At 37.5% G+C, this 27,210-nt stretch overlaps 1 protein-coding gene across 1 annotated transcript; it reads left to right on the top strand.

The window, feature by feature from the left end:
• Positions 1–1,076: 1,076 nt before the first annotated feature.
• Positions 1,077–25,431, top strand: EMB2754 (Vacuolar sorting protein 39). Its single transcript, XM_039039281.2, has 12 exons — positions 1,077–1,675; positions 1,988–2,199; positions 3,459–3,590; positions 3,672–3,815; positions 4,108–4,220; positions 7,258–7,660; positions 20,689–21,018; positions 22,245–22,466; positions 22,692–22,934; positions 23,091–23,537; positions 24,169–24,267; positions 24,855–25,431. The coding sequence occupies exons 1-12, from the start codon at positions 1,234–1,236 to the stop codon at positions 25,056–25,058; spliced, it is 2,991 nt and encodes a 996-aa protein (XP_038895209.1). The 5' UTR covers positions 1,077–1,233; the 3' UTR covers positions 25,059–25,431.
• The last annotated feature ends 1,779 nt before the right edge of the window (positions 25,432–27,210 follow it).

Here is a 27,210-nt window from a genome sequence, read left to right on the forward strand (position 1 = left end):
AATTTTTTATTGTATAGATAGACTATCACACCCATACATGAAAAAGTTGTGTTGTTTTGATTTGGAGTTGCATGGGAAGTTAATTTTCTTCATGTATCTATTTTTTTTTTAAACAAAGAGTGCGTGCAATCATATAAATGCAAGGGCAGAATAGTCTTTACAAAAAAAAAGTTAAGGGTAAAGAGGGAGGTGAAAAATTTTCTCATCTTTTAATACAGTATAGATAAATTGTATGTGATGCATATGAAAATAAATAAAAAATGGAGAGAAAAAGATTGTTTCTTTTTTCTTCCAAAATTTTATCTAATTATTATATGAAAGAATAAATAGTTTCTTTTACAGAAATTTGATAAAAAGCAACACATTTAGTCGATTACTGACCAATTAATATTTCTAAGGACAAAACTCTATAAATTTTCAAGTTTTGGAGCCCAATGGTGGTATAAGTTTGAGTGTAATTTTTTTTATCTCTTAATCATAAATATATCAAGTTAGGCACAAATTAAGAAATACTATCTATTAATTGATGTGGTTGATAAAATATGATATTTAAAATATTATTACTTGTACAATAAAAGAAATATTAGAAAAAAAATCTAAATTCGAACTAAAATAGCTTATACCCCAATCATTGTTACTCAATTAAAATAGTATTCATTTCAAACCAATGGCAGCTCTAGAAATTTTGTTAATGGGGCTAAACGATAAATTTATTACTGGGTTAGTTAGTGATTTTGATATTATGGCAGTTTATATATATATATATATATATATTATATAAAGAGCATAAAGTTGGGGCTCGAGCCCCTAGACCCATACTAAACCCACTCTTGCTTTAAACACGTATTATTATAACATGAATAATACACGGTCTATTCTCCCATTTCCTTTACACATAAAAAAATATTTAAATTTTCTTTTTTCTAAATATAGAGTATTGCATGTCAATTTTAATTGGATGAAGTTGGGGTTGCACAGTACCTAGTGCATCCCATATTACATCCAAGTTTTTTTATTTAAAAAAAAAAAAAAAACTATAATAACAACTCCAAATAAACTATAATAAAATAGAAACTAAAATGATGGGTGAGTAGGGTTCAACTCCTTTATTTCTTTTTTAAAAAAGAAAGATAAAAAACTCCTTTATTTGAAAGGGGCAGTTGCCGCAATGAAGTCGGATGTATTTGATCTGTTGGGAACGGCAATCGAAGATGTTCTAATTGAGAAGACGAGATGGTGCACAGTGCTTACGATTCCTTCGAGCTACTCAAGGATAATCCCTCCAAAATCGAATCCATCGAGTCTTATGGCTCCAAACTTTTCATCGGTTGTTCCGATGGATCTCTTCGTATTTACTCCCCGAATTCCTTCGGTTCCGACCGCTCTCCCTCGTCTGATTTCCACTCCAAGTCGACGGAGTTGCAAAAGGAACCATATGTACTGGAGAAGAACGTGTCCGGGTTCTCCCGGCGGTCTTTGGTTTCAATGGAGGTCATTGATTCGAGGGAGCTCCTTTTGACTCTCTCTGAATCAATCGCCTTTCACAAGCTTCCCAATTTGGAGACTCTTGCTGTAATTACTAAGGCCAAGGGTGCTAATGCCTATTCCTGGGATGATCGCCGAGGATTCTTGTGCTTCGCCAGGCAAAAGAGGGTCTGTATTTTCAGACACGACGGTAATTATCTATCCAATCTATGCCTTCTTTCTTCCCTTTCCCAGCCAGTTTGTACACTTCGAGTTTGAATTTGATTCGGTTTAGAAAAGCAGCAATTCAGGGTTTGATATTTTAGTTTGAATTGTATGTCGTGGAATTGATTTAACCTTTTACAGTATTTAGTTATGGAGTCTAAATTCTTGCTCCTTTACGTTTGCTCAGTCACTCAGCAACGTGAAGGAGCATTTGCTAAGAATTTCAATATAAAAGTAACCCATTTTCGAGATATATCTAATTTTTCGCGGGGAAGTTAAGATGTTTTTGACATTGTAGGCGGACGAGGATTCGTGGAGGTTAAAGAATTTGGTGTCCCTGACACAGTGAAGTCAATGTCTTGGTGTGGAGAAAATATATGTTTGGGAATCAAAAGAGAATACGTGATATTAAATGCTACCAGTGGTGCATTGACTGATGTATTTCCTTCTGGGAGGCTAGCCCCGCCTTTGGTAGTCTCCCTACCTTCTGGAGAACTTCTTCTTGGAAAGGTATGTATCAATTCTGTAATATACTCTTTACATTCCGCTGCTTATGTGTTTGCTCTGGAAAAAAATGTTTTATTCTAATGCAGAGGGTAGAATTAAATCATTGATAACTATAGAATGGAGAGAATCAGTTTAAGGGATGAAACATGAACCGCCTCCGCCCCTAGTCTGTTGTATTTTTTAAAAAATATATCTTCTGTTGTTTCTTATATTAAAAAAGGGATAAAACATGAACCTCCGTACCCTCTAAGAAGTACGGCTTTGAAGTTGATACCCTACCTTAAAATATCCCTTGATTATGGGCTTCTCTTACTCCTTAACGCTATATTGCCATGTCAGCCCCTCATATATAGAGTGCAGGTAGCGTTGCTTCCTTTGCATTTTCTGAAACAAATATTATTATTTTTAAAACTTCTTGGTTTAGTTAGTATGCTGAGGACGAGCTTTGTTATTATGTGGAAGAGAAGAGGAGACAATAAAAAATTTGGTGCAATGCCATTATGACTGCGTAAGCGTTAATGGAGGTGCATTTGGAATGGAACTGAAATGGGCCAAAAGTATATCCTTTTGTAGTAAACAGCTTTCACTGAACATATGAAATTGCAAAGGGGCGAGGACCCTCAACCCAAATCAAGCAAGATCACAGAAAACTCCTACAGTAAGTGAGCGTTTAAACCATAGCATGAGAGATAGTGGAAATTAGGGAAAGTAATAGAATTTGGATGTCAGAATAAGTATACTGCGGCACTGTACCAAATGATACTTGTATACCCAATTATTCATGCATGTTTGCTGGTGTTCATTCTAGACGGGCAGTTAGCTCATGTTCCACTTGGTTTATGCTGCATTTAAATTGAAAACAAAAACAACAGACAACACTGTGTAACTTTTACTTTATTTTATTTAAATTTATTATTATTATTTTTGGGATAAGAAACAGTGGTGTGTATATTCATCAAAAGCACGAAAGAAAAAAACTAGGGCAAGGGGTTGAGATTACCCCTTCCAAAGAGCTAGACAAGGAGATCATTCCAATTGTTAATAATCATCAAAATGTTATAATTACAAAAGGATATGGTGTAATTTTTTTACCACCAATAAGCCGTGTATTGCACCAAAAGCCAAAGGGAACAAAAAAGGGGCATTTACCTTCAAACACCCTACTATTTCTTTATTTCCAAAGACACCGAACAATACTGTATAACACCAGTAGTCATTTTATTTGATGTATAAGGAATGGGCACATTATGTCTCACTTTTAGGATAACATTGGTGTTTTCGTGGACCAAAACGGGAAACTGCTTCAAGAAGGTCGGATTTGTTGGTCAGAGGCTCCTTCTATCGTCGTCATACAGAATCCCTATGCAGTTGCTTTGTTGCCAAGATATATTGAGGTATCCTTGATCCATTGTTAGCAATTTAAAACACTTCATTATTGAAATCTCTACATATACTTCCATTATTTAAATTTGCAGATTCGGTCCCTCCGGTCTCCATATGCATTGATACAGACCATTGTCCTTCGAAATGGTCGGCATCTTATTGACAGTAAGCATGCTCTGGTTGTTGGATTAGACAATTCTGCTTATGGCCTCTTTCCTGTTCCTCTTGGTGCACAGGTGATCTTCAGCCCATTTACCATAATGTGTTAGTTATGGATGGTTGTAGTTATAGATGTCCATGTTCACATTTTGATTGTCAAAAAAGAGAAATATGTACAAAATTAGATCGTTTTATGATTTGAGTACGATAGTAATAGTTTCAGTATTTTAAGTACTTCCATTTCCATATCTATCCTGTGTTATTAAATAGATCTGAAGGGTTATTTGGTTTATATGCTCCAAAGTCTGGATACAGCACAAGCATACTTCAATGTCACATATGTGTAAGAAACTGGTTTTTGGGCTGCAGATTGTACAATTAACAGCATCTGGTAACTTTGAGGAAGCGTTGGCTCTGTGCAAATTGCTTCCACCTGAAGATTCAAGCCTTCGATCTGCAAAGGAGAGTTCAATTCATATCAGGTGGGTTGTCCTACTAAGAAACCTACTGCTGTGTTTTTTCTTCTTTCCAATTTAGCAGTGAAAGCATTGTTTGTTAATCATCTTACTTAATAACCCTTTTCTTTTTATTATTATAATTTTTTTTTAAATAAATAGGAATTCATGTAATTCTTATTCCAGATATGAAAATTACAAAGAACTTAGTTTTAAATCCCCAAAAAACCCTTGAGCTTATAGAAGGAGCTCAAATTGGAATAAACCAATAAAGAATCATACTCACCTAGACAGAGTATGCCAAGTAGAAGCAAAAAGTTAAGTTGTTTCTCCAATTTTATCCCAGTCACCATTCTCTATAATTTATCATAACTTCTCTGATTTCCACCTAACCAAATCTCTCAAAGTATAGCCATGACTACAATAGTCCATGGGAATTATGAATTGCCACGGATTGACCTAGTGGTGATTAAGGATCAATATAATGATAATGACTTTAGAGAGTGGGCTCAAGCCATGGTGCCATTTATATAGGATTAAATATCCCACAAATTTCTTTGGCAATTAAACCTACTAGGTTCAAATGGTTGTCCTGTGAAAATAATTGAGATGCTTGCCATGAAAACTCATGGATATAATAAAAAATACTCCAAGGAAATGTTGTCCTCCTTTTCAAAACTTATGATCACATGACATACCATAACTTTTCTCGACTATCCCTTTGTTCACACAAGGGAAACATCAATTCAGCCCAAAAGATTGGATTAATTTGTTCCAACATTGTAAGCTGAGGAGCACTGACTGAAAATACGCTCATTTCTCCTGCCAAGTACACGACAGTTTGGACTAAAGGCACCATTGGGTGTCTTCTCTTTTCCCCAAATTCTATTAGCTCCATTAACTTCACCCCAATTGGCTGACAATAAAATAATTTAATCTGTTTAGGGTTTTCTTGTTTCCAACTAGCCTTAGTCAACTAGCTTCAATTAGGTGTGTATGCAAATTTTTAAAAGAAGGTACCTGACCCCTCTTGAACTCCATCTCCCAATGCCCCTGTTGTGGTTAGGGTGAAGATCATAAATCATCTTCCTTCATCATTCGTATTTCTTCAAATCTGCAATAGTGATGTAGCCTAAAGGAGATAAAAGGAGAATTCTCTCTAAAAATCAAGATTGTGGATCTTTCATGTTTGATACAAGAGTGGAATAATGTGTTTGGTACAAGAGGGGAAGGTTTCTAGAGTTTTTTTTATAAGCGGGGGTAAAAAGGGAAAAGAAAATTTGTCCTCGAGTTTTAAAAAGAAAAAAATTATGAAGCAAACAAGGAATAAAATAAACTTGTTCAACGGAGTATGGTCAAACAAATCTCCTACATTTTGGACAAAAATATTATGATTAAAGGGATAAATTCGAGACAAAAAATCCAATATTGCCACCAAAAGATGATCTTCCATTGGCCATAAACCTAAAAAAGATGTTTCCTTTAAGCTCATTCAAAACCATATTCAAAGGACCAATCATTAAAAAACCACCTTCCAAAGAGAATCATTCAAAAATCATGTCTTCTTTATCATTTGCTTCAAGTTCTTCGACAGTTTGGTGATCATGCGTCGTCGTTCTTATTTGATTCTTGCTTGGTGTTCAATACTTCTCTTTCATCTTCTTCGTTGAATTTTTCTTCTTAACTTGCGACTATTTCCAAATCAACATATTCAAATTCTTGTTTCTCTTTAATTTTATCTTCAAGATTTTCTATTTGAAAATTTTCCAACCGTGATTCCTTTGCTTTTTCTTCGGTACATGAAATCAATCCATTTTTTAACTCTTGCAAATGAATTGATACTTGATCAATATGTTGAGTCATTTTCCCCCATGAACATTGGATTTCTTTTGTTATTTTCTTTATTTCTTCCAATGCATGGGATCAAAGTAGTGATTTTGTTGGATTCTTGGATATGCCTCAATCTCGTAGTGAGTATAGGACACATACATTGATTTTCTTGAAACCACCTTTCTTGATCAGGTTTCACAACCAAAAGAATAATTTTGAGTCTTGAACGTTCTTCTTGGGCTGTAAAAATCCATTATTGATGATTCTGGATGATTCTTTAATTCATCTAACTCCCAATCTTTGCATTGATTTTTTGGAAAATGGGTTTGATCGGATCATTGGGCCCTTTTTTGATATTGTCTCCTTTTTATTCCGTCCCAAATTGCCTTAGAAACATCATCAGAGTCACTAGAATCACTAGAATCTAATTTTCCATGTGGATAATAATAGGTTCTTGGAGAAAATTGAGCATGGGCAAAATTAGTATATTGGAATTCTTCTTTTGAATCACTTGAGTCAGAATTCCAGCATTGTTTTTTGGAAGTAAAATTGATTTTCTTGCCTATACCAATTGCTGATCTTTTTTCTTGGACGTCCTCTTTGATCAATAATAGTCCATTTTTGTAGAATCTTAATAAAAATCTTCGGTTTTTTCTTTTTTTCTTGGAATTTCAAGAGTTCCCCCAAATTAGATGTGTGTTGTTTGGCAATGAGCACAACTCACGAAGCTCCCTCTTGCGATCGGCGTCACCAAGAATTTCCCGGTCTTCCACCGGTGGCAGTCAACATTGGCCCAGATAGATACTCTAATACCAAATTTATGTAGCCTAAAGGAGATAAAAGGAGAATTCTCTCCAAGAATCAAGATTGTGGATCTTTTATAAGAATGAATAATGTGTTTGATACAAAAGGGGAAGGTTCCTATTTATAGAGTTTTATTATAATTGGGGTAAAAAGGGAATTAACCTAGAACATTACCTAATTACCCAATTAACCCCTATTCCTCTTACATCAAGCAGGCAGCAGCCATCCTCCTCCCAGCATTTGCTCACAGTGAAGTTCTTTGATATCATGTTATTTAAACTCTTATGCTATATAATTTTGGAACATGTTGCATTGCCTGATCACATTTAATATTTAAGTACTTCTAGGAGAACTTTGCAAGAGCCTTCACTGTTCTTTCCAGTAACTTCTGTTAGAAATGATTTCAAATATGTTTTGTCTTATATTTCAGATATGCTCACTATCTTTTTGATAATGGGAGCTATGAGGAGGCAATGGAACATTTTTTGGCATCTCAAGTGGATATAACCTATGTGCTTCCCTTTTATCCTTCAATTGTCCTTCCAAAGACAACTTTGATTACTGAAACAGAGAAATTGATGGATTTGGGTGATCCTCATCTGTCAAGAGGTTCTTCAGGTTTTTCAGATGATATGGAGTCACCTCCAAACCAACTACTGGAATCTGATGAGAACACGTCACTGGAGTCAAAAAAAATGAACCATAATACTCTCATGGCTCTAATCAAGTTCTTGCAGAAGAAAAGGCACAACATCATTGAAAAGGCCACTGCCGAAGGGACAGAAGAGGTAGTTTTAGATGCTGTTGGAGACCGGTATAAGAAATCTTATAAGGTAAAGTCCCGATGTATTTGCTTCTTTGTGTCTGTCATGTAGTGTGTATTTATTTATTTTTCTGACAGTGACACCATGTTCTAGTATGAGTTTTGATTGTGAACAATTCCATTTTCTTACTCCTGTAAAGTGGTTGAGATTTCTTTGGATATAGGACGATTTAAATGTTTGAATTTTATATTTATGTCATTATCTTTGACCATGACAGATGTCGAGGGAAGAAAAAAGTATGTTGGGCCTGATCTAGATAAAATTATCATGAGAGATTTCCATGAATATAGTATTGATATTGCATGTATAGTAGTGTGTGGTGTTATTGATAGCTTAGTTAATGTCTCATACTTTAATTGAAGTTTACTCTATTTATTTTAAGTCACCTCTCTACACCTATAGATTTATCATTTATATGACTCCAGTGAAGGGAGAATATCAGGGTGGCTGCTCCCAAGCTTCTGTTAAACTGCAAATATTTTGAGTTAACTACCCAACTATCAATAGGAAATACATTCCTAGAAACTACTTTGTTAGCTTTGGTAGAACATACATACATATATACAATTTTTTTTTCCATTTTTTTGGTAGAACATATCATTTTCCCTCGTGGGGAGGAATCATGGGCTTTTAGGAGATTAGAAGAAGATGCTTGGATTGGCCAGACTCATCAAGGCAATGTTTCCAAAAAGTAGTTGCCGCAATTTAGGCCACTAGGTAGGGGGGAGGGTCCCGGGTACCTTTCAGGAATGCAATTAGGGATATTAGTAATTATTGAAAAATAAAGGGTAGAAGAGGAAACACCAAAATTACTTGGAAAACCCTAGACCAGGGAGAAAAAACCACGATAAGAGTTTTTTATTAATTTCTGATACACAGTACACAATACAGGAATAAGTATAAATAACCAAAGTTAAGAAACCCTAGACTGTAGACACCACGTAAAAAGACTAAAATGCCCTTAGATCTAAACAACATTTTCAACACTCCCCCTCAAGTTGAGACGTAGATATCGATGAGACCCAACTTGCTAACACAGTCAAATGTCTGTCTTGGTAACCCTTTGGTGAGGACATCCGCAATCTGTTGACTAGACGAAACATAGGGAATGCAGATACTACCGTTATCCAGTTTCTCTTTTATGAAATGTCAGTCGATCTCAACATGTTTGGTTCTGTCATGTTGAACAGGATTGTTGGCAATATTAATGACAGCCTTATTATCACAATAAAGTCTCATCGGGTCATGACTTTTCTAATGAAGATCTACCAGAACCTTTTTCAACCAAATTTCTTCACAAATACCAGGCTCATAGCTCTGTATTCTACTTTGGCACTGCTTCTAGCTATGACACCTTGCTTCTTACTCTGCTAGGTAACTAAATTTCCCCACACAAAAGTACAATATCCCGAGGTAGACTTTTTATCAGTAACAGAACCAGCCTAGTCTGAATCTGTGTAGGCCTCAATGCATCTTTTGTCATGTTTTCTGAACACTAAGCATTTTCCAGACGTAGACTTCAGATATCTCAGAATCCGCATAACTGCCTCCACGTGTCTTTCATAAGGAGCTTGCATAAACTGACTGACCAAACTAACTGCATACGATATATCAGGTTTGGTATGCGAAAGATAGATCAGCTTCCCCACAAGCAGTTGATATCTTTCCTTGTTAATAGGGACATCATCTACTAATTCTACCAGATTGCTATTGAATTCTACTGGCGTATTTGCAGGTTTACACCCAGTCATTTTAGTTTCTCTCAACAAGTCTAATGTATATTTCCTCTGAGACACTGAGATCCCTTCCTTTGATCTTGCTACCTCCTTTCCTAGGAAATATCTCAAGTCACCCAGATCTTTGATCTCGAACTCATCTGCCATCCTTTGTTTTAACCTGCTAATCTTTACTGAATCATCCATTGACAGGATAACATCGTCAACATAGACAATCAAAACAACTATTTTCCCTAGTGTTGACCTTTTAGTGAACAAGGTGTGATCAGAATGCCCTTGAACAAACCCCTGGAACTTGACAAAGGTAGTGAACCTATCGAACCAGGCTCTAGGAGACGGCTTCAGGCCATACAAAGACTTTTTAATTTGCAAACTTGATTGCCAAACCGTATTTCAAAACCTGGAGGTGGGTTCATATAGACCTCTTCTTCCAACTCACCATTTAGAAACACATTTTTCACATCAAACTGATGTAAGGGTTAGTCTTGATTAATGGCAATGGAGAGAAGAGCATGAATAGTGTTAAGTTTTGCCACAGGTGAGAAGGTTTCTGAGTAATCCACCCTATATGTCTGAGTGAATTCTTTTGCAACTAACCTGGCCTTATATCTATCGAGAGTCCCATTAGACTTGTATTTGACAGTGAACACCCAGATCCCACGTTTTGTTTTTGGTGGAGTGGATATCCAACCAACACACATTTTTGGGCCCGAGGAGCAAACTTACTCTGGTGGGGTCTGTGATTATGAACAAAAACAGTACAGCTAAACACCCGAAGGGGAACATTTGGAAAAAGGGGAGTTGACGAAAAAGACTCTTTAAAATACTTTAAGGGGGGTATGGAATTTAAGCACACGTGTGGGCATCCGATTGATGAGATGAGCTGCAGTAAGTACACATCTCCCCATAGATACGAGGGTAAGAATGCAGGTATCATGAGAGATCATGCTACTTCGATAAGGTGGTGATTTTTTTCGCTCAGCCACCCCATTCTGCTGAGGGGTATAGGCACAGGAATTCTGGTGGATGATACCTTTAGAGGTTAAAAACTCACGGAGGGACTGATTAATAAACTCACGTCCATTGTCACTCCGAAGAATGACGATTTTGGTATTGAATTGAGTTTCAACGGTAGTGTAAAACTGTTGAAATACCGCCGTCATTTCAGATTTGTCTATAAGAAGAAAACCCATGTAAGACGGGTGTGATTGTCAATGAAGGTGACAAACCACCGTTTACCTGACACAATTGTGACATTAGACGGACCCCAAACGTCATTATGTATCAAGTGGAAGGGTCGGGAAGGTTTATAGGGTTGTGAAGTAAAGGAGGCTCGGGCTGCTTTGCACGAATACGAACATCACAAGATAAAGACGACACATTCACATTACGAAATAAGTGGAGAAACAGATATTTCATATAATGAAAGTTTGGATGTCCAAGACGAAAGTGCCATAATAAAAAATCAGTTTCAGAAACAATAAGAGAAGACAATAAACTAGTCCTAGACAAACTCCTAGAAGAAGCATCATCGGAGAGGAAATAGAGCCCCCTATTGTGTCGGGCAGTGCCAATCGTCTTCCCCGAGCTCAGGTCTTAAAGCAAAATATCATCTAGTGAGAAAACAACTTTGCAGTTCAAATTTCTGGTTATTTTACTGACCGATAGTAAATTGTAAGATATCTTTGGCACATGTAAAACATTCTGTAAAATCAATCTCTGATTCAGAGATAAGTGACCTTTTCCAGCAACGGGGGTAAAAGACCCATCTGTAATTCTTATTCTCTCATTTCCAACGCTTGGATAATAGGAGAGGAATTAATCAGATGATCCAGTTAAGTGGTCAGTTGCTCCTGAGTCAAGGATTTAGGATTCATCCCCCTCAACAAAGAAACTAAAGGATGGAGGAGTACTTGATTGGACAATATTGTCGGTTCCAACTATACCTGGATCCACATGACTGGCCTCGACTGGATTTAGACTTATCATTTGGAGGGCGCCGCTTGCCATTTGGTGGACGACCGTGTAATTTTCAGCATTGGTCTTTTATGTGCCATGGTTTCTTACCATGTTCACAATTGGCAGGGACTCTCCATTTTGTTTGTCATTCTCTGATCCAGACGACTTGACTCCAAACGCAACAGAGTCTAAGGTGGTGGTTGCTGTATCATTTGGTTCTATCCTCTTCTAATCCGACTTCTGAGCAAACTTACGTCAGGGACGACCTCGGTTTTTGTCCCAAAATCGGGCTCCGGATGCCATCAAATTTCAAGTTCAAGCCACCTAGAAAATCATATACGCGGTCAGCCTCCTTAATCTTCGAATACTGAACCCCGTCAACTGGGCAATTCCAAACTACTTCGTGACACAGATCCATTTCTTGCCACAATAGTGACAATTTATTGAAATAGGACGTTACATCAAGAGTCCCTTACTTGCACTCATGTACCTGTTTCCTCAATGTATAAAGTCGTTAAGCGTTCTGTCTCTTCAAATATAGTTTCTGGATAGCTTCCCAAATATCCCGAGCTGATGCTGAATAAAGTAGGGGCTTCCCCATCTGTGGTTCCATACTATTTATCAAAATCGAGCGGAGGAGAGAATCCTCCCCCTTCCATATACGTTCCTAGGGATCCCCAGGGTTTGGTCTTGGTATCTCCCCGGTTAGATATCCGAACTTGTGCCGTCCCTTGAGGACCATTTTCACAGATTGAGACCAAGAAAAATGGTTATGGTCGTTAAGTTTTTCTCCAATAGATATTCCTGTAGAATTGCCCACAGAACCTGACATAATGTTTGCAATAGGTAAAGTAGCGTAAGTAGTTATTGGTGTTTCTGAACATAATGGAAAGCCCGAATATGCATTTGGATGGAAGTCAGTCGAAGGATTTTCCATGGATCTAACGGCTGCCCCAAGCGCAGAAATCTGCTGCTGCTGCAAATTTGCCGTTGCTTTTGAAACCCAATGGTCCCACCAAAACTCACTGTGGGTTGTTTCTGCCCATAAACGCCTGAAAAAACGGTCTCTGCTAGCGTGGGGGAAGTGACCAGTTAAACAAAGAAAGGAGCCTGATGAATCGGCTAGGCTTGCTGGACTGGGTCTGGCTGGACCGAGTTTGGCTGGACCAGTTGGTTCAAAGGACGGGGCAGAAGCGATTGAGGGCTGACTGGAACGCGATTGAAGACCGTCTGGGCTGTGATTGGAGGTTGTTGCGAATGAAGACCGACTGGGTTGTGACCAGGCAGGAGTGACGGCTGCGATGGAAGACCTGACTGGAGCAATCGCTCGATCGGGAAATATTGGCCAATCGGAGGCGCCCCATTGTACGGCTGTGCGGCGGAAGAAAAATGACCGGCTGGGTCTGTTCGATCAGTTGCTGTCTGCCCTACGAACGGCTGGATCTGTAATAGCCCAAGTAAAGAGCATAAATATTGGTCGACGGCAGCCCTAATTTTAGCACTTTGGAATTTTCCACTGGAGTTCCATCCCCTACTAGGGTTGACGACTGAATTTCTTCTATCCCAGCTACAGTCTCATCACCGTGCTCTGATACCATATTGAAAAATAAAGGGTAGAAGAGAAAACACTAAAATTACAAGGAAAACCCTAGACCAAGGAGAAAAAACCACAATAAGAGTTTTTTATTAATTCCTGATACACAGTACACAATACAGGAACAAGTATAAATAATCAAAGGTAAGAAACCCTAGACTGTAGACACCATGTAAAAAGACTAAAATGCCCTTAGGGCTAAACAACATTTTCAACCGTAATTAGTTGGGAAAGTAGTTAGGGAGATTGGTTATGCGAACTAGGACTTGGGAGAGATCTCGAGATGGAGGATGAAAGTAACTCAAATTACTTGTTTATATTGTAGTTCCTTCATTAACATTGCAATATAGTTATCTTTGGTGTTATCATATATTTTTTGTATTTGGGTACCTAACAAATTGGTATCAAAGTACGTTCATCTTGGGAGCATCCTTTCTGGCTATGGATTTGGATTGAGATACACTCAATCATGTGGTCGAGAATTTGTTGGAGGTATAGAGGGAGCTCAAAGATTTATATCAAACACTGAAAGGAATGCAAATATGGGAGGAGAATGTTGAGTTAGTGATTGAGGTTGAGATGGTTGTTACAAGATTGTTGATGTCCAAGGCCAGGAGTCTTCTATGTAGGGCCATTAGAAATGGCGGAGGCAACGGTTTTAGTGGTGGCGGAGGAGGAAATCAAATGAGGAAGATGAGGACGAAAAGGAGGAACGATGAAAAGGGTAAAAAATTTAGGGCAACAAGGCAAGGAAAAGTATTGGGATTGGGCCATTATTATGGGTGCCCTCTTTAGTCTCTCCTATCTAATACAGGAAAGTTGAATGAAGAAATCATGGGTGGGCAATACAGCCCACACCTTGGGTAATGTTAGGTATGCCACATAAGTGGTGGTCCATCACTTAGGCTGGGGTTGCAAGAATGTGGGCTTGGCCCAGTTGAAAAGATTAAGGGCTGGATACTTTTTAGTTGTGGGTTTGCTTATATTGTAATGCTCGAATTGGATTTGGGAGTGGGTATTTTAGTGCTTGCAATTCAATGGTTGCAATACAGCCCACACCTTGAGGACAAGGTGTTTTTTTCTTTCAGGGGTGGGTAATGTTAGGTATGCAATTAGGGATATTATAAAGGTATATTAGTAATTAGTTTGGAAAGTAATTAGGTAGATTGGTTATAAATAAGAGAGACTGGGTAGGGATGAATTTGGGCATTTGGTGAGTGAAGTAGGATTGGGAGAGATCTCAAGAGAGTTGGTGCAAGTACCTCGAATTACTTGTTTATATCGTAGTTTCTTCATTGACATTGCCATATAATTTTCTTTGGTGTTTTTGTATACTTTCTGTGTTTGGATGAAATCAGCAGTGCTGACATCTTGGAGAGACAGTCCATACGAAAATTTTTCATCTTCCTGAGAACATTCAGCCTGCAAATCACCTTGCTAGAGTCGCTTTCGGTACACTGGATAAAATTGGACAAATCAACTTGCTAGAAAATGAGGGTAGGATGGATGGTTGGTTATCCTAGAAGGTGAAATTATTGAAAAAGAATTTTGAATAGGAATCTCCTGCATTTACCAACTGGAAAATAATCATTTCTCTTAATTAAGTTGATGTAGCAGAGCAGTGGACTGGAGAGGTCTGCCGTTCAGTGATATCCTTTTGATTAAGATGCCTCCTAAAGCCTAAGTTCCATCCGTTGAAAATGTTGTTTAACCCCAAGGGCATTTCAGTCTTTTTACGTGGTGTCTACAGTCTAGGGTTTCTTACCTTTGGTTATTTATACCTGTCCCTGTATTGTGTATTGTGTATCAGAAATTAATAAAAAACTCTTATCGTGGTTTTTTCTCCCTGTTCTAGGGTTTTCTACGTAACTTTGGTGTTTTCTCTTCTACCCTTTATTTTTCAATGTGGTATCAGAGAACGGTGATGAGATTGTAATTAGGATAGAAGAAATTCAGTCGTCAACCCTAGCAGGGGATGGAACTCCGGTGGAAAATTCCTAAACTGTTGAAATTAGGGCCGTCGTCGACCAATATTTACGCTCGTTACTTGGGCCATTACAGATTCAGCCGTTCATAGGGCAGACAGCCGCTGATCGAACAGACCCGAACTACTATTTTTCTTCCGTCGCGCAGCCATACAGTGGGGTGTCTCCGACTAAACAATATTTCCCGATCAGTGATTACTCCAGCCGTTGATTGCTCCAGTCGCCGTTGAAGGTCCTCCATCGCAGCCGTCGCTTCTGCTCGGTCACAACCCAGTCTTCGTTCGCAGCCTAGACACATTCGGTCTTCATTCGCAGCATCCTCCATCGCAGATGAGCCCTCAATCTCTTCTACCCGGTCCTTCGAACCAATTGGTCCAGCCGAACAAACCGGTCCAGCCAAACCCAGTCTAGCCGAACCCGGTCCAACAAGCCCAGCCGATCCATCAGGCTCCTTTCTTTGGTCAGTCGGCCCATCAGGCTCCTTTCCCCACGCCGGCAAAGACCGTATTTTCAGAGGTTTACAGGCAGAAACAACCCACAGTGGGTTTTGGTGGGACCATTGTGTTTCAATAGCAATTGGCAAATTTGCAGCAACATATTTCTGCGTTTGGGGCAGCCGTCAGATCCACGGCAAATCCTTCGACTGACTTTCATCCAGATGCGTATTCGGGCTTTCCATTATGTTCAGAAACACCGATAACTACTTACTTTACTTTGCCTATTGCAAACATTATGTCAGGTTCTGTGGGCAATTCTGTAGGAATATCTATCAGAGAAAAACTAATGGCTAGAACTATTTTTCTTGGTCTCAATTGGTGAAAATGGTCCTCGAGGAACGACACAAGTTCAGATATCTAACCGGGGAGATACCAAGACCGAACCCTGGGGATCCTCGAGAACGTGTATGGAAGGGGGAGGATTCTCTCCTCTGCTCGATTTTTGATAAACAGTATGGAACCACAGATCGGGAAGCCTCTACTTTATTCAGCATCAGCTTGGGACATTTGGGAAGCTGTCCAAAAACTATATTTGAAGAGGCAGAACGCTTTACGACTTTATACATTGAGGAAACAGGTACATTAGTGCAAGCAGGGGATTCTTGATGTAACGTCCTATTTCAATAAATTATCACTGTTGTTGCAAGAAATGGATCTGTGTCGCGAAGTAGTTTGGAATTGCCTAGTCGACGAGGTTCAGTATTCGAAGATTGAGGAGGTTGACCGCGTATATGATTTTCTGGGTGGCTTGAACTCGAAATTTGATGGCGTCCAGAGTCGAATTTTGGGACAAAGACTGATGCCGTCCCTGATGGAAGTTTGCTCAGAAGAGGATAGAACCAACGCTATGAATGGTACAACAACCACCATCTTAGACTCTGCTGCATTTGGAGTCAAGTTGTCTGGATCAGAGAGTGACAAACAGAATGGAAAGTCCTGCCAATTTGTGAACAGTGTAAGAAACCATGACACACAAAAGACCAATGCTGGAAATTACATGGTCGACCACCAAATGGCAAGCGGTGCCCTCCAAATGATAAGTTTAAATCCAGTCGAGCCTTCATTGGTGAAATGGTTGATGGTGCTCTCCAGGTGGCCAGCCATGTGGATCCAAGTACAGTTGGAACCGACAATATTGTCCAATTAGGTACTCCTCAGTCCTTTAGTTTCTTTGTTGAGGGGGATGAATCCTGGATTTTTTACTCATAAGCAACTGGCCACTTAACTGGATCATCTGATCAATTCCTCTCCTATTATCCAAGCGTTGGAAATGAGAGAATACAAATTGCATATGGGTCTTTTGTCCCTGTTACTGGAAATGGTCACTTATCTCCGATTCAAGTATTGATTTTACAGAATGTTTTATATGTGCCAAAGATATCTTACAATTTGTTATCAATCAGTGAAATAACCAGGGATTTGAACTGCAAAGTTGTTTTCTCACTAGATGATGTTTTGTTTCAGAACCTGAGCTCAGGGAAGACGATTGGCACTGCTCGACACAATAGTGGGCTCTATTTCCTCTCTGATGATGCTTCTTCTAGGTGTTTGTCTAGGATTAAGTTTATCGTCTTCTCTTACTGTTTTTGAAACTGATTTTTTATTATGGCACTTTCTTTCGTCTTAGACATCCAAACTTTCATTATATGAAATATCTATTTCCCCACTTATTTCGTAATGTGAATGTGTTGTCTTTATCTTGTGATGTTTATATTCGTGCAAAGCAGCCTAGAGCCTCCTTACTTCACAACCCTATAAACCTTCCCGACCCTTCCACTTGATACATAGTGACGTTTGGGGTCCGTCTAATGTCACAACTGTGTCAGGTAAACGGTGGTTTGTCACCTTCATTGATGATCCCACCTGTCTTACATAGGTGTTTCTTCTTACAGACAAATCTGAAATAACGACAATCTTTCAACAGTTTTACACTACTGTCTAAACTCAATTCAATACCAAAATTGCCATTCTTCGTAGTGACAATGGACATGAGTTTATTAATCAGTCCCTCCGTGAGTTTTTAGCCTCTAAAAGTATCATCCACCAGAATTCCTGTGCCTATGCCCCTCAGTAGAATGGGGTGGTTGAGCGAAAAAATCGCCACCTTATTGAGGTAGCCCGATCTCTCATGATACTTGCATCCTTACCCTCGTATCTATGGGAGATGTTGTACTTACTGCAGCTCATCTCATCAATCGGATGCCCTCCCGTGTGCTCAAATTCCAAACCCCGTTAGCATGTTTTAAAGAGTCCTTTTCATCCACTCGCCTATTCTTAGATGTTCCTCTTCGAGTGTTTGGCTGTACTGTTTTTGTTCATAATCACGGGCCCCACCAGAGTAAGTTTGCTCCTCGGGCCCAAAAATGTGTGTTTGTTAGGTATCCACTCCATCAACGGGGCTACAAGTGTTTTCAGCCTTCCTCTCAAAAGTATTTTGTTACCATGGATGCCACCTTTCAAGAGGACAAACCCTTTTTTCTCGTTAGTCCTCTTCAGAGGGAGACCACTAGTGAAGAGGCTAACGCATCCACCTACTCTGTTTCTTTAGACCTGTTTCCTACGCCTATTCCTGAAACAAATGATCCTGTCCTTCCTACAAAACAAGTACCTTGGCTTACCTACTATAGGAAGAATCTCTGAAAGGAAATAGTTCCTGAAATTGTTCCCCCCATTGCTCTGTAGGAAGGTGTTTAAGAGTCAAAACCAGAATCGGCTCAAGGTACCTCTATTTTTGATGATAATGAATGTGTTGAAGGTGATTTAGTGAACTCTGGCGAAGTCAGGATCGATGGTAGTGGTGAATTGCCAGGTGATACACAGGGAACTGAAAATGTGCAACAGGTGGGTACAGATGAACAAGTAGACAAGACCAGTGAGATTGATGCTACCTTGGATTTACCAATTGTCCTACAGAAGGGTACGAGGTCGTGCACCAAGTACTCTATGAAAAGCTTTTTGTCCTATAGTAATTTGTCTATGGGATTTAAGGCTTTCACTACCAGCTTGGATACCGTGATGATTCCATGCAATATCCACAAGGCTCTGGAAGTTCCTGAATGGTGAGCTGCAATTATGGAGGAGATGCAGGCTCTTGAGACAAACAGAACGTGGGATCTGGTTGTTCTTCCGAAAGGTCACAAAACAGTAGGATGCAAGTGGGTGTTCACTGTCAAATACAAGTCGGATGGGACTCTCGATAGATATAAGGCTAGGTTGGTTGCAAAAGGATTCACTCAGACATATGGGGTGGATTACTCAGAAACCTTCTCACTTATGACAAAACTTAACACTATTCGTGTTTTTCTTTCTGTTGCTGTTAATCAAGACTGGTCCTTACATCAGTTGGATGTGAAAAATGCGTTTTTGAATGGTAAGTTGGAAGAAGAGGTCTATATGAACCCACTTCCAGGTTTTGAAGCACGGTTTGGCAATCAGGTTTGCAAATTAAAGAAGTCTCTATATGGCCTGAAGCAGTCTCCTAGAGCCTGGTTCGATAGGTTCACTACCTTTGTCAAGTTCCAGGGGTTTGTTCAAGGGCATTTTGATCACACCTTGTTCACTAAGAGGTCAACACCAGGGAAAATAGCTGTTTTAATTGTCTATCTTGATGATATTATCCTGTCAGGGATGATTCAACAGAGGTAGGTTGAAACAAAGGATGGCAGATGAGTTCGAGATCAAAGATCTTGGTGACTTGAGATATTTTCTAGGAATGGAGGTAGCAAGGTCAAAGGAAGGGATCTCGGTGTCTCAGAGGAAATAGACACTAGACTTGTTGAGAGAAACTGAAAATATACACTAGACTTGTTGAGAGAAACTGAAATGATTGGGTGCAAACCTGCAGATACGCCAGTAGAAATCAATAGCAATCTGGTAGAATCAGTAGATGATGTTCCTGTTAACAAGGAAAGATATCAATGGCTTGTGGGGAAGCTGATATATCTTTCGCATACTAGACCTGATATATCATATGTAGTTAGTTTGGTCAGTCAATTTATGCAGGCTCCTTATGAAAGACACATGGAGGCAGTTACGCGGATTCTGAGATATCTAAATTCTACGCCTGGAAAAGGCTTGGTGTTCAGAAAACATGACAAAAGATGCAATGAGGCCTACATAGATTCAGACTGGGCTGGTTCTGTTAATGATAGAAAGTCTACCTCGGGATATTGTACTTTTGTGTGGGGAAATTTAGTTACCTGATGGAGTAAGAAGCAAGGTGTTGTGGCTAGAAGCAGTGTCGAAGCAGAATACAGAGCTATGAGCCTGGGTATTTGTGAAGAAATTTGGTTGAAAAAGGTTATGGTAGATCTATATCAAGGAAGTCATGACCCGATGAGACTTTATTGTGATAATAAGGCTGCCATTAATATTGCTAACAATCCTGTTCAACATGACAGAACCAAGCATGTTGAGATCGACTGACACTTCATCAAAGAGAAACCGGATAATGGTAGTATCTGCATTCCCTATGTTCCGTCCAATCAACAGATTGCGGATGTCCTCACCAAAGAGTTACCGAGATAGACATTTGACACCTGTGTTAGCAAGTTGGGTCTCATTGATATCTACGTCCCAACTTGAGGGGGAGTGTTGAAAATGCTGTTTAGCCCTAAGAGCATTTTAGTGTTTTTACGTGGTGTCTACGGTCTAAGGCTTCTTACCTTTGGTTATTTATACCTGTCCCTGTATTGTGTACTGTGTATCAGAAATTCATAAAAACCTCTTATCGTGGTTTTTTTTCCCTGGTCTAGGGTTTTCCGCGTAACTTTGGTGTTTTCTCTTCTACTATTTATTTTTCAATACCATCTGTTGTTGACTACACCCTACAATTTTCCACTACAAAATTTTGAGATCCAGTTTGATCAAAGAGCTTAGAGAAGTTAGGGAAGGAAGCATTCAGGGTAGAGGTTTCTGATAGAAATCTGACCTCCTTAAGATGGGGTCACACTTCTGCCATGAAGGTAATCATTCAATTTCCAGGTTGTACAAGACCCAAACTCCATGATAGGATTCCCACTCTATTGGCATTAAAACATTGGGAAAAGGGATCATCGGCACAATTCCCCCCAAAATTTTACTCATGATGGTTATTCTCTTCTTTTTTTCTTGGGTTGGCTGGAGGGGGGGGGGGGGGGGGGGGGGGGCGGGAAGGAATCAATACATCTTTGTCTGTAGTGATTGACATGTTTACTAAAATCCATATTGATTTATTGATTACTCAAATTTTTTGATCAATTGATTGTAAATTATCTTTCGTCTGCAGGGACGAGGGAACATCCCCATCAGCTCCGGTGCTAGGGAGATGGCAGCTATATTGGATACAGCTCTACTTCAAGCTCTGCTTTTTACTGGACAATCATTTGCGGCTTTGGAATTATTAAAAGGCCTGAATTATTGTGACGTGAAAATATGTGAAGAGATCCTTCAGAAAAATAAACATTATTCCGCACTGTTAGAGTTGTATAGGTGCAATTCTATGCATCGTGAAGCTCTAAAACTTTTGCATCAATTAGTAGAAGAGTCAAAAGGCAATGAGTCTCAAACTGAAGTTATCCAAAAGTTCAAACCCGAAATGATCATTGACTATCTTAAGGTAAGTTTTCACAACCACTTGAAGAAGACACTTTTGATGGAACTTTTTTGTGTTCAGTGCACGGTGACTGTAATGGCTGGCTTTAGATTGTAGATTATTTTTTTAATGTTTTCATGATAGGAATAGGATATGTTGATGATAATATTTAATCAGTTTTGTTTATTAACAAATCACAAGCCAAGCGGAGATTTGAGTGCTTCCACACTTTTCTCAACAGTGAATACCTAAGAGAATTGCCAAAAAGATACCCCCAGCCCCCTCACTACTCTCTTGCTACATAACCTTCCCTATAAGAAACCCTTCCTTTGGATAGCTTAATTGGAGCGTAATCCTCATATTTTTGAGGATAAAGCCATTGACTTTGGCTTTTTTTTAACCTTTAACTTATATTGCTCTCCCTTGGTGTAAAAGCTTCTTTTATTTCCGTGATTATAGCATTTCTTCTTTCATTGTCTAATAGAAATGTCTTTTTTTGTAATTCCTTTGGTACATAGCTGGCCCTCTTTTCTAATTTAATCTCATCAAGGAGCCCATGTTTTCCTCATAAGGAAAGAAATAAAAAAAACCTTTCCCCCACTCTCTCCAGTCGTAGACCTTCTAGCAAAAAACTCAGGCCCACTAAACACATTGTTCCTATCTCATGGGTATCCCACCCTTTACCCGTTCTGGGCGTACACTTCAGTAACCTAAAATATCATGTAATTAATAATTTGAAATTCAAGATTCCAGTTGTGAGCTTCTGGTGCGATAGTGATTCCATATCTAATATGGGTGTGGTAAGGTATCGACATCCAAATGAAAATGAGAAAATGTTTTGCTTTCTTTTAATGGGAAGGTGTAAAACTGTGACTGAATATTCATGATATAAATCTAGAACCACCTTAGGCGTTATGATTATTATTTCTGTAACCAGCATCCTTCACTAGTCAAATTTACTTGACCCAAGGCTATATGGTATGGCCATAGTTTTTTTAGTTGATTATATTATAGACTAACTACTATAAAAATTATTGTTTTAACTTTAAGGCAAAAAAGAAGTAAAAAAATTATGCTTGTTCGCTGGCACTAGCTATAGTTTCTCGAACTTATTATTACTTTCTTCCAAATCGTTTCTAATTTTGTTAAGGTTCGTGGGGGAGGGTTCACATTTATATTTTTATCTTGTTTCAGTCTCAGAAGCTCAAGAATTTAATAGTTCAGTAGTTTTGACACAAATTTTCATACAGCCACTTTGTGGAACTGATCCCATGCTGGTCCTGGAATTCTCGATGACCGTTCTTGAAAGCTGTCCAACACAAACTATTGAGCTCTTTCTTTCAGGAAATATTCCTGCAGACTTGGTCAATTCCTATTTGAAGCAACATGCTCCTACCTTGCAGGCAACATATTTGGAACTTATGCTTGCAATGAACGAGAGTTCAATTTCTGGAAATCTCCAAAATGAAATGGTAAACGCATATAGAGGCATAGAGCTGCTTTGCTGAGTTTGATATGGCTCTATTTCATGTCTCAAACATGACATTTACTTTCTTCCATTCATGATATAAGAGTTTCCAGAACAGTATGTGCAAACTATCCTAACTGATTTTTTGTACTTACTGTTGATTGGAACTGATCATGGCATCCTTCCATTAATTCCAAATGGTACCGATATTTAAAATTACTTCTTGCAGCTTCAAATATATCTTTCGGAAGTTCTTGACTGGTATGCAGATTTAAGTGCTCAATGTAAGTGGGATGAAAAAACTTACTCCTCCACAAGAAAGAAGTTGTTGTCTGCTTTGGAGTCAATCTCAGGGTATCAGCCGGAGGTTCTATTAAAACGCCTTCCTTCAGATGCATTATCCGAAGAACGAGCAATTTTATTGGGGAAGATGAACCAGCATGAGCTTGCCTTATCTCTCTATGTTCATAAGGTATCTGACTGTTTGAACTAGATTTGCATAGTCAACTTTCTCTTCGTTTCAGTTAGCAATAGTGGCAAATAGCTTTCATTTTTCCTGTAGTTCTGTTATCTACAATATCTTTTATACTAATCCAAACGATGAAGTATTTTTCTTCATTTCTTCTAGATCCATGTTCCTGAGTTGGCACTGTCCTACTGTGATCGGGTTTATGAATCAAACCAGCAACCAACAAAATCTTCTGGCAATATATACCTGACTCTTTTACAAATATACCTCAACCCCCGCAGAACAACAAAAAATTTTGAGAAGAGAATTACTAACTTAACATCTCCTCAAAATATGGGCACTCCAAAACTTGCTTCAGGTTCTTCATTCAAGGTTAAAGGAGGCCGTGCAGCTAAGAAAATTGCTGCAATAGAAGGTGCAGAAGACATGAAAATTAGTCTTGGTAACACTGACAGTAGTAGGAGTGATGGTGACACAGATGAACCTGGTGAAGAAGGAAGCTCTTCAATTATGCTTGATGAAGCTCTGGATCTGTTGAGCCAAAGGTGGGACAGAATTAATGGAGCACAGGCACTTAAACTTTTACCTAAGGAAACTAAGTTACAGGTACTCATTCTGTCATTAGACATCTTAAAATATAGAATAAGTAGACAATCGACATGCTTTAGGTGCGAGCGCCTAAATTATCTATCTTGTTTCTTTCTGGATGTAACTGTCTCTGATTTAAATCGAACTGTTTTTAACAGCTCACCGCCTAATTACTGCCAATCTGTCTTTCTAGTCAAAAATTATATTTCAGAAAAAAAAACGTTTTTTAATGCGCCAGTAATATATTAATTTACTGATAATATTCTATTGTTGATTTTTTATAGATGAATATTTATATAGAGAAAATAAGAAAATTTTAAATAATTGATTTTATATGCCAACGTTATGGGTTTAAAGGTAAGTCGGCGGTTACTTCAGCCTTCTTCAATATATGGACTATAGAGTCGTAGACTATAGATTGTTAATATTATTTTCAAAACTTCATATAAAAATTTGAATAATTTGAATTTAATTAAATAGCAAGAATGTGATTAATTAATACTAAAAGAAGGTCGAAGAGAGATCCAAATTCTCTACTTAAACTTTTTTATTTTTATTTATTTATTATTATTATGTATAGTACAGATAGTTATGCTTCTAAATCTCTTTCTAGTTTGATCATAGCATCTTCTTTAATCCTAAAATGCAGAACTTGCTTCAATTTATTGGACCACTTTTAAGGAAATCCAGTGAGGCGTACAGGAACTCTTCGGTGATAAAGAGTTTGCGACAAAGCGAAAACTTGCAGGTATGCACTGAACAAAAAGAAAATGAAGTTTATGAGTGATGCCATTGCAAATCACAATTCTTATTCCAGTTTGGGAATCTTGATCTCATTATTTGTATATGCCCTTACATAGTTTGATTAACTTATTACCCTTCAAATCACATGGTAATCTATTGAACTTGATCGCAACCATATCGTTACATGGTATATGCTTTTATTTAGAGGTTAAGAAACGCTACAAGAAATTAACCTCAACTTCCCAATTGACCTTCACATGGCGATCTATTACCATTTTGATACTTGATACTTGATTAGATCCGTTTCAGAGAGAGAAAAAAGAAATGCATCTGCTAACGAATTTCTAACGAATTTCAAACTTCCCAAAACATGCCCTCAACGATCATCCCCATACGTTTATTACACATTTACACTAAACCCACAAATAAGTGACATCCTCACAATCTGTAGCTTGTTGTGCCTGCTGAATTCTCTTCATCCTTACACTATTGAGTTTCATTATAGTGTCTCACATATGATCTATTCTTATGATACTTCGAGTGGAACCGTGATATCATCTCGTATACCTTGGTAATTTCAATGTGGAACAGGTGAGAGACGAACTCTATAACCAAAGGAAACCTGCTATAAAAATAACCAGTGATAGCATGTGCTCCCTTTGCAAGAAGAAAATAGGGACGAGCGTTTTTGCAGTCTATCCGAACGGGAAAACACTTGTGCACTTTGTCTGCTTTAGAGACTCACAGAACATGAAGGCTGTGTCCAAGGATTCACCGCTAAGGAGGCGTACATAATTCAATGTGATGGCTTCTCCATTTTTAGTTATCAAACACAAAAATTGAAAGCTCTAACAGGGAAAAGAAAACTAACAAACTCAGGTGTCAAGAAAGTATTGCCTATTCATGACAAAGGAAACTACCGTTGGTGAAAAAACTTGGAAATTGGCATGGAGGGTTTTTTTTTTTTTTTTGAGTCATTCATTGGATTGGCTTCTTGGGTGTATTTATTTATTATAATTTTATTTTCCAATTGAGTGAAATATGTGAGGTTTGTATTTATATGAGGGTTATGATTTCTACCATTTATATGTATATCTCTTTTGCTGTAAAATATTGCAAGTCCAGCTTGAATGAAAAGAACGAAAGGATCCTGATTTTGCTGTGATAATGTGATGAAATCAAGTATTTCTTTATTTGCGAACAATTTTTTTTTTTTTCAAAGAAACGGAACTCGCTCAAGTTTAAAAAAATAAAAAATAAAAAATAAAAAATAAAAAATAAAAACTCCTTTTAATAGTCGTTTGGAAAGGGAAAAATGAAAGGAAAAGTTATTATCAAAGCATTAAATTTTTCAATAAAAATTAAAATTCTGGCTAAAGTCGAAAGAAAAGATCATTAAGCAATTCATGAGTTTTATTTCAGTTTAGTAATTTGAATGGTAGAATTTTAGTCTCCGTACTTTTAATCAATTTTAAATTAAACTTTATTTTGGTTCTTAAACTTTGAGTCTTGTTTTATTTTGAACTCTAAATTTTAAAAAATGTTTATTTTAATCCCTGAATTTTAGATAGTATTTATTTTGGTTTAAAATTATGTTCGTTAAAGATGAAGTTTATTTAAGGATGAAATTGTATTTAGCATGCATTGAGTAAGATAAATGTGAAGTAAAATGTCAACTACCAACTTGTCAAAATAATGAATGACCAAAATCGTAGACACAAATGGATTTTTGAGATCTATAAAAAGTTGCTTTACCAACTAATTCAAAATTAAAATAAATACAAGTCACCTAATTGAAGTGCTAACAGAATCTCAATAGCAATGACTAAAGTAAACATTTTTTAAAAGTTCAGAAATTAAAATAGATTTTTTTGATCAAAATAGAACAAGATCCCGTTGAAGTTAATTAAATTATATTAACAATAATAATGTAAATGAATATATTTTTCACAATTTAGGAAGAGAATGATGTTTATATAACTAGCAACAAACTCATATGGATGAATTTTGTCACTCGTTGATAGGGACGGTATTGTGTAAAATTTATTATTATTATTATTTTTTCTCTAAAGTGATTTTTAAGACAAAATTGAAGGATCAAAATGGTATTTTACGCAAGTTTAAATTTATGTTTTGATTCCTATTCTTGGGATATTTTTTTCAATTTAGTACATATTGTTTAAAATGTTTCAATTTGGTCCTTTACTTTTTGATTGCTTTCTATTCTACATTTTTTTTAAAGGTTAATAATAGTTGTTGATAAAACATGATACAAATTTAGATGAAGAATTAATTTTGGAATTTCAAAAGTTTTTAGGGTTTTTTTTTTTCCAACTCTCACCCTTCAACTCTTATAAAAGGGAGTTTTCTTAAACATTTTTAACATCTAGTTTCATTCTTTCTCCATTTTTGTTCTCTCAATTATTGTCCTAGAGTCTTTTCAGTTTGCATAGCATCTCAAGATGCTGATGTTATTTTTATGTTGCAGGAGATGCTGATGTCGAATCTAATTTTGAATTCTAGGTTTTTTTTTTACTTTACAACTCCATTTTGATTAAGCTGAATATTAATGTGTCTAGTAAGTAAACAAAGTTATCTTAAGAAATGTGTATCGTTGAGGCCTTGATATTTTTTTTGTTACTATTTTCTTTCTTATATAATTAGCGTATTGTTATTTTACTCAACTTAAAATATTTGTTGGAAAAAATAAAGCTTATCGATCAATTACAAACTTAAGCTATATTTTTGTTGAGTAAAAAGTATATACAACCCTATGCTTCACAAATGTTTTGATCAATTAAAAATAGCAATTAAATTCATTATTAAAAATAAAAAGATTGAATGTGAAAAGTTTTGTGAAACAAATTTTGTTTAATTATAATATGAAATCAAGTTAGTAAATTAATTATATTTTTCTTGAGTTTGATACGTTTATTAGATCACAAAA

This window comes from Benincasa hispida, chromosome 1, assembly GCF_027475165.1.
Source record: "Benincasa hispida cultivar pf3 chromosome 1, pf3_genome.v1.1, whole genome shotgun sequence".
In the NCBI taxonomy this organism is placed as follows: domain Eukaryota; kingdom Viridiplantae; phylum Streptophyta; class Magnoliopsida; order Cucurbitales; family Cucurbitaceae; genus Benincasa; species Benincasa hispida.